The 8,496-nt window shown below is 35.9% G+C and overlaps 1 protein-coding gene across 1 annotated transcript; it reads right to left on the bottom strand.

Moving 5' to 3' along the window:
• Positions 1–2,520: 2,520 nt before the first annotated feature.
• On the bottom strand, positions 2,521–8,411 carry LOC307151656 (putative polypeptide N-acetylgalactosaminyltransferase 8; the record flags this gene model as incomplete). The annotated part of the gene is made up of 5 exons (XM_079859773.1): positions 2,521–2,719; positions 2,805–2,988; positions 3,259–3,425; positions 7,848–8,070; positions 8,405–8,411. The coding sequence occupies 5 exons, from the start codon at positions 8,409–8,411 to the stop codon at positions 2,521–2,523; spliced, it is 780 nt and encodes a 259-aa protein (XP_079715899.1).
• Positions 8,412–8,496: the final 85 nt, after the last annotated feature.

Genomic DNA, 8,496 nt, shown 5'->3' with positions numbered 1-8,496 from the left:
ACAATCGTGGGAGGGGCGTCGATTTTGTGATGTCACAAAATCGAACGGCTTGATTTGAGATGGGGAAAACATATAAGAGGATTAAAAAAAAAACACTGGATGGATTTTTATCATTTTATGATGGTTGTGTACAGGCACTGCCAACACACATTTCAGTACAATCAACTTGTAAAAGTACATGTACCATTATATGACCCCTTTAAAAGTCTTTGCTGACATGTTGTATTGTCCATTTTTGTCCTGTGCATGTCTGCAAAATGAGATGATAGTAGGAATCCTGTCCTCGGCCGATCTCGAGACAACGGCTTGTGTTTCGATTTCTTACTACATTTCCCTAAATTTAAAACGAAAACATGAAATTAAGTTTGACTGATTATATCAAATCAATTTTTTTTTTACAATTGCTAGGACATATTTATCAATACTTAGGTCACATTTTCACAGCTCTGCACAGTGATCACAACAGCAGTCTATGTGGGCTAAACTGTGGATCATTTATCATTGCTTTGGCACAAAATGCATCCTACGACGACATCTTTCAATTTACATGAATCTTTTTCTCAGGTAGACACAACTTAAGTAAACTTTAAGTTTAACAAACAAAACCTAGAACACAAAATGAATAAGACATAAATCTGCACCATTTCTACGGTAATACGATATTTAAATATATTCTGAATCTAAAAAAAATCAAATACAATCAAAGCAATTAGATGGAACTGAACACCTGCACAAGTGTTAGTCTTTCAATTTCTTTAGCATCCACTCAAAAGGGGAAAACTTAGGAAAAATATTTATACATTTTCACCCCCATAAATTGTCATTCCTTCATCCAAAACTCCAATTTCTCCCAGGAATTGACGATCAGCGACAAAGATACCCATGATTGAGGGACTCCTAACAGTGCAGAAACAGAAACTGACTATTTGTTCTACTTCAATAAATAGGCTACAGTTTGCAGTTTATCATTTGACTGAAGCCGGCATGAAATGGAAGTTGTGATAGTCTTTTTCCTATTGTGATGTATATCGAAGTGAAATGGATTCTCAAACAGGAAAAAAAATTTAGGGTGGGACTTGATTTTGCACTTTGGGAATTGATTGGATGGTTGTAATTTGCTATTGCTGTGATGTCATGTGAGTGACAGGTTGTCGCGCCAATAAACACATCATCAGAGAAGGAAGAGATGTCGCAGACTCGCTGCAAGAGGGAGGGAAAGTTATTTTGATGAAAGATTATGAGGTCACATGAATTAAATAAATTTGAATTATATTAATTCATAATTTTTTTAAATAAATAGCTACTGGAATAAAAAAAACCAAAAAAAACAAGAATTGTCCACTTAGATTTCATGGTGACTTTAAGTATGTTGACATGTCCTGGGATTATTATATGGGATTAAAAACTGCATTTTTTTCTTTTAAAAATCTATCTGTCACATTGCAGGGACATTTAACTCTTTCCCCACCAGAGTTTTTGAAAAAAGTTGTCAGCCACCACTAGCATTTTTGATCATTTTCACAAAAGTTTTGCTGTATCTGAACACACAATATATCAAAGAAAGAACAGACCATCTGCTTTTAAACAAAAGCTGAGAAAATCGTTTTTTTTGTTTTTGTTTTCAAAGACTACGTCTGGATAAGAAAGAATTCAGAATGATGATCAAAACACAGATGGGGTCCCAGACAGCAACGTAGTGTCGGCCCAGATCCAGGCCACGTCCATTACATGTGGATTCCACACGTACCAGATGTGGGCCGGATCTGGGCCGACACTATGTTGCTGTCTGGGGTAGATCGAGTCCATCAACACCCCAAAGCTTCACAGTCCTGTACCTTGTCCTTGGTCGACATTTCATTCAGTAACTTTTTTTTTTTTTATATGCTGCTTAATGTTGATGATTGCGTTATTTTATATATGATATCGCTTGTTTCTGCTTCTTCACATGTGTTTTGATCTGAAGATTCAGTACTCTTTCAGAAGATGTGTAATAGTGCCCCTACCATATAACAGTGAAAACATGGAAAGGCGTAGATTTCCGTCAATGATCGAAGAGTTAAAAAAAAAAAAAAAGAGGAAATTAACATGGTGCGTCCCAATTCGCATACTTCTGCACTATTCCATGCAGTTTTGTAGTATAGAGCGAGTAGCACACGTACATCACAGAGACGTCTATTTGATGTGCATGTTTTTATCTGGAAGACTTGTGAGTGTTTGCTCATCTGAAACGCATCTGAGCAGTTTCCTGTCAGATGTTAAATATACATTTAGAAAATGTTAAGAGGTTTATGATTTAGAATGTATGTAAAAATTACTTTTAAAAGATGTTTATTAGATGTTTGTACACAACACAACAGATGCCTTCCAGATGAAGCGCTCTTGAGAAGACATCTTAGACCTAGGCCTACGTGTGCTCTGGGGTCACACTGAAAATTCCAAAATGAAAAAGTGCACTTCAAATACCCGGATGATACACTCAATTAACAGAATTTTTTTTGGAATATTGGACACTTCTTGCAGTTAACTGTTGCCGATTTCCATGCATAGTGGAGGGGGAGAGTCTGGGAAAGACTCGTACATACACCAAAGGTTCCAGTCAAACGCATGAGCAGAGGGGTTATATTTAATAATCTCCAGGGTGTCAAAACGCACTTTGTCAAACACTGGCGAAAGCACAATTGTCCTGTCTGCTTTGATTCTTGCAAGCAGTGGCTCTGCCCTAGAACAATAAGGCAGTCAAATATTTATTTGGCAAAGATAATACATCCCTCATATTATAAAAATCAGACTGTAGTAGCATTTACCATTCCTTGTGAACCTCAATATGGGCATCCAGAATGGCCACCACCTGGCCTTTGGCCGCTTCCCAGCCTGACATTCTTGCCTTGGCAAGACCCATCTGCCTTTTGTGTCTCACTTTCTTGATTAAGCCAGGTTTGTCTTTATTAATTAGATTAATATATTCATCTAGAGCCATTTGCAGATCCTCTGTCGTAAATTAAAATATGCATTTTTAATTATTAATATTTATTATATAATCAATGATAATATTTAATAGAATAATTCATGCCCTGTGTAAATATTTTTCTTAATCAGTGTTTTTGTCTTTTAGCAATTTTTATATATTCTTCATTAAATAATTGTACTTTTCTTGATTACATTTTTCAATGCTTAACATTTTTTTAGAACATCTAATATCTTTAAATATTTGTTATATTTTATTTATTTGAGAAGTAAAATTATTTGAGTAAAACTAACCATTCAAGCTGTAGTCGTCCACCAGGATGATTTCTGTTAGTAGATGAGCAGGTGTTTTGTCAATGATGCTGCGGACTGCCCTTTTAATGACTGAGAGAGCCTCATTTAAATAAATCAGAACCACACTAATAGATGGCAGGTCCTTTGGGTAGATCTTCACAGCACATCTGTATATATATATATATATATTCAAATGAGTTTATAAATGCATACAGTGGTGGTCAGAATTAATGGCACCCCTGGTAAATATGACCAAAAATGGCTGTAAAAAAATAAATCTGCATTGTATATCCTTTTGATTTTTCATTCAAAAAATTTGCAAAAATCTAATCTTTCATTGAAGTAAAAGAATTGAAAGTGGGGAGGAAATCACATTATGAAATAAATGTTTTTCTCCAAAACACGTCGGCCACAATTATTGGCACCCCTAGAATTTTTTACGAGTAAAATATCTATGAAGTATATTCCCATTAATATTTACCTTTATTTAGCACACCTTTATTTAGACTTCTTGTTTCACAGGAGTTTAAATATGACGAATACACAAAGGCCAAATTTCTTTAATCATCCATCACAATGAGTAAAACCAAAGAATATAGTTCTGATGTGCAGCAAAAGATTGTTGAGCATCGCAAAATAGAAAGTGGCAGTAAGAAAATAGCTAAAGAATTGAAAATCCCCATTTTGACCATCAGGGCAAAAATTAAGAAGTTCCAATCAACTAAAGATGTTAGGAATCCGCCAGGAAGAGGACGTGTGTCTATTGTCTTAATGGACGGTGAGGAGGAAAGTTTGAGTGGCCAAAGACTCTCCAAGGATCATAGATGGAGAATTGCAGAGATTACTTGAGTCTTGGGGGTCAGAAAACCTAAAAAAAATTATCAAACAACCCCTACATCACCACATGTTGTTTGGGAGGGTTTCAAGAAAAATCCTCCTCGCTCCTCCAAAAATAAACTCCAGCATATTCAGTTGTCAGACACGACTGGAACTTCAAAAGGGACTGGATTCTGTGGTCAGATGAAACTAAAAAAAGGGCTTTTTGGCAGCAAACCCACCAGATGTGTTTGGAGCAAACAGGGATGAAGAGTACCCCATGCCTACGGTTAAATATACTGCTGAATCTTATATGTTGTGGGCCTATTTTTTTGCTGGAGGTCCTGGACATCTTGTTCAGATACATGGTATTATGGATTCTAGCAAATATCAACAGATAAAAAATCAAAACCTGACGGCCTCTGCTAGAAATCTTATAATGGGCCGTGGTTGGATTTTCCATCAGGACAACGATCCAAAACAAACATCAAAATCAACACAAAAATGGGTAACTGAGCACAAAATGAAGCTTCTGCCATGACCGTCCCAGTTCCCTGACCTGAACCCTATAATGAGTGGAGTGAACTGAAGAGAAGAAGCACCAACATGAACTTGTGAATCTGAAGGATCTGGAGAGATTCTGTATGGAGGAATGGTCTCTGATCTCTTGTCAGGTGTTCTCCAAACTCATCAGACATTATAGAAGAAAACTTAGAGCTGTTATCTTGGCGAAAGGAGGTTGCAAAAAGTATTTAATAACAGGGTGCCAATAATTATGGCCAGCGTGTTTTGGAGAAAAGCATTTATTTTATAATGTGATTTACCCCCACTTTCAATTCTTTTACTTCAATGAAAGGTTTGATTTTTGCAAAATTTTTTGAATGAATGATCAAAAGGATAAACAATGCAGATTTATTTTTTACAGCCATTTTATATCATATTTACCAGGGGGGCCATTAATTGTGACCACCACTGTAGTTTTGGACGGGTAATATTTTATCTTAATAATCTATTCTATTTGTTCTTATAGCAATTTGTTTTGGCGGAGGACAGTGTTAAAAAAAAAAAAAAAAACCCTGCTGCTGAAGCACTCAAGGGCCTGCAGCTGGGCGTCTTTAGCTGAGCACCTGACGTCTTTCAGTGTCTGAAAAACACTTTGGTGAACATACGGCTTAAAACGTCAAAACAAGTCAATTTAGCGTGTTTATACAAAGAAAAACAATGGAATGGATAACGTGTTCTGTGTGAAAGGCCTTTGATCATTACAGTTTGCTAGCCTGGAAATCCAGACCTAAATCTGAAAGATTAATGGTCTGGCATGGACTAATGAAAATCGGCCAGCTCGAGGGGCGGCACCAAGCATGCATTTGAAAATCTCACTGCACGCAATTGGATAATACTACAACCAATCACAAAAAGCCCCATAAGCTATAGCTACCAGCAGAGCTAACTGGTAGATTAGACTCTTGCCGTATCCGGTCGGCAAAACAGCAAACACGCCCTTCTTGCAAAGGAACAATTCGAGCGCTGTCTTTTGTTCCTCTTTTAGATAAAAAGCCAAGTCTAACTTGTTCATTGTAGTGGCCAAAGCCGTTTCAAACAACTGGTGTTCATCCATAGCCATCTTGCAATGTTTACTAATGACTTCAACGTCATGGCCAGAGGCGAGCTAAACAGATGACGACCATCTGTTTAGCTCGCCTCTGGCCCGCCTATATCAGATAACTCGATGTGATTGGTGCAGCTCAGATCGAGGGGCATATTTAATGAGCATCATTACTGGACACCAGAGTAACTCGCTGAGCAAATTCAACTTGTGTGCTCTGCGAGAACTCTGGATTTCCAGGGTAACAGTTTGCATGTTACCAAAAAGTTACAGAGTTTAAAGCAATGGGGAAGAGATTGTGCTACCTTGAACTTTGTCAGTCAACGACTGTGTTTGTGTGTTTTTGCTAAAACGTCAGTTGCAATTATGGGTTTAATGCAATGAGGAAGAGATTGTGCTTCCTCGTACTTTGTCAGTCAACGACTGTGTTTGTGTGTTTTTGCGTTGTAATATTTTATAATATGTAGAGAATTTCCACAGTTTTTCCTATCTGTAAAGTTCACAATATAGCATTGGATTTCTGAATCTTTTTAGTGAAGTTAACAATAGGGATCCTGTAATTATGTCCCTGAAATGATGATCCTGTGATTGATGCAAATATCTTTACTACTGAAACATCAGTTATTTTCGCTATCTTTAATGGTGTGGTATGTATATATATATCTTGAACTAACAATATTAATCATTGTGTGCTTGCTTTCATTTGAGGTGCTCTCTGCACGCAGAGAAATTTGTTCAGATGTCAGGGCCTGTATCTTGCACTTTATTTCCTTTCAAGACCTCTATATTTATAGTTCAAAAGTAGCATTCAAAAACTATCATTCAAATGGCAATTTGTTGCATGAAATGTAAGCACTTTGTTTTTAGCAGTTTCACAAATGTACTGTTGCATTTAGCAGTTTCACAACAAATGTACTGTTGCATGTTACTAAGTTTTTTTTTTTTACGTAAAATGTTATTTAAGTCAGCACTTCTGTTTTTAACATTAGTGCAGTTTTAGCACTGTTGTATTAGTGATTCACAAACAAATATATTGTGGCCTATTGCCACATAAGGGCAATGTTGATATGCTGGATATTTATGTGGCCAATTGTGCAATATGAGTTTTAACGTTTCTACAGAAAGGGCGTTGTACCCACAAAGAAACTGAATGTTAGTAAACATGTTTGCGGTTTTTCTATGGCAATCATTAAAGAGATTAAACCAGGGGCGTAGCCACGGGTGTGCCAGGGTGTGCCGGTGCCACCCACAGTGGCAGCTGGCACACCTAAAAATGGATGCAGAATTATTTTTTATAGTCTTAATAAAAAATGTTGTACTAAACTTGGCCTACTGTTGTTTACCTAGAATACATATATATTTTATAATATAATCATAGATGACGCCACAGGTTTTTATTTAAAATAAAGTGCGTAGCCTATGCTTGTATGTAGGTCTATGGGCAATTTCAATTCACAATACTTACTAAAATATAATGAATATCATTTTATTGCATTTGTATTAGTTGTTTGATGTTGTCGGTCTTAGCACAAGTTTACAACGGACTAAGGGGGGGGGGGGGGGGATGGATTAAACAAAGTAATTTCTGTGTGAATTTGAAAGACGTTTAACAACCTCTCATACTGTCAATTAAATATTGCTGTATATGTTTAACTAGATTGAGCTAGATAATTTTGAACACTCAAAATAAATAAATAAGAAATCAATAATTTAAGCAGAAGTAGGCTAACAATTAAATAGGGGTGCATTATAAAATGTTTTATATTAATGTAACTAAATAAAATTAAGTTCAACTAAATGGGTTAAGTAGAAGTAACAATTAAATAGCGGTGGATTTACTTTTTTTTTTATACTAACGTAACTAAAAATTGATTAAGTTCAACTTAATGCATTTGTTTAAATGTAGATAAAATCAATTGAGTGCAACCACTTATGATAAAAGTAAATAAAAATTATATATATTTTTTTGAGTATAGCCTATAGCTATTATAATAGAAATCCATTATTTTACTTGATGAGCATAAAATACTTCTTTCAAAAACATTAAAAATACTACTGTTTCCAAACATTTGACCTGTACTGTCACTTTAGGATTCCTCAACAATAATAAGTGTTACAGGAAACATTTTTTTTTTTTTTAAATGTCTTAAAGTTATGAAGGTGTTACCTGTGGTCTCGAGTATCAGGAAATGTTCTGTTCACTGGTAATCTGTTACTGAGGAACACATTGTATCCATACTCCTGAAACTGCCTCTCTGCTTCCATCTGTTCCTCTTCTGTGAGTTCAGCTCCCCATGAACTGAATAGACGCGATTGAGGATACAACTTCTTAACCTCAATTTTCTTTGTGATTTTCTGTTTTACAACAGGCTCAGGCTCTATGATTTTGGCTGAAAATTAAAGTAGATATAACATTGGAGATAGTGCCACAATATAATGAAAACTTCACGAGTTCACACTTGCATGTAATCGAATGTAGGAAACATGCGTATTTGGCGTGCTTTCCGAACTCAAAATGTGTCTCGAACGCAGAGTTTCCCTGGCTGGGATTGGGATAGGAACAGATAAGAGTGAGCTACTTATTGGGGTGGAGGAGGGATGCTGGAAAACTGTTGTGAGTCAGTCGGCTAATGATGTTTTATTAACATGACATATAATGATGTTTTGCGATCAATGCTAATTTCTATTGAAGTAAATCACCTACAATAATTTAGACAAGATCACAAGTCATTTTGAAAACATTGAATATTTAGTATAAACAACATTTTTTTTATAATCACATCCCTCCTATCTGTAGGCTAATGCGTTATACGTGA

This window comes from Squalius cephalus (genome assembly GCF_949319135.1).
Source record: "Squalius cephalus genome assembly, chromosome: 23".
NCBI classification, from domain to species: Eukaryota; Metazoa; Chordata; class Actinopteri; order Cypriniformes; family Leuciscidae; genus Squalius; species Squalius cephalus.
Note: the sequence above shows the minus strand (reverse complement) of the source record. Positions and strands in the feature narration are given on the sequence as shown.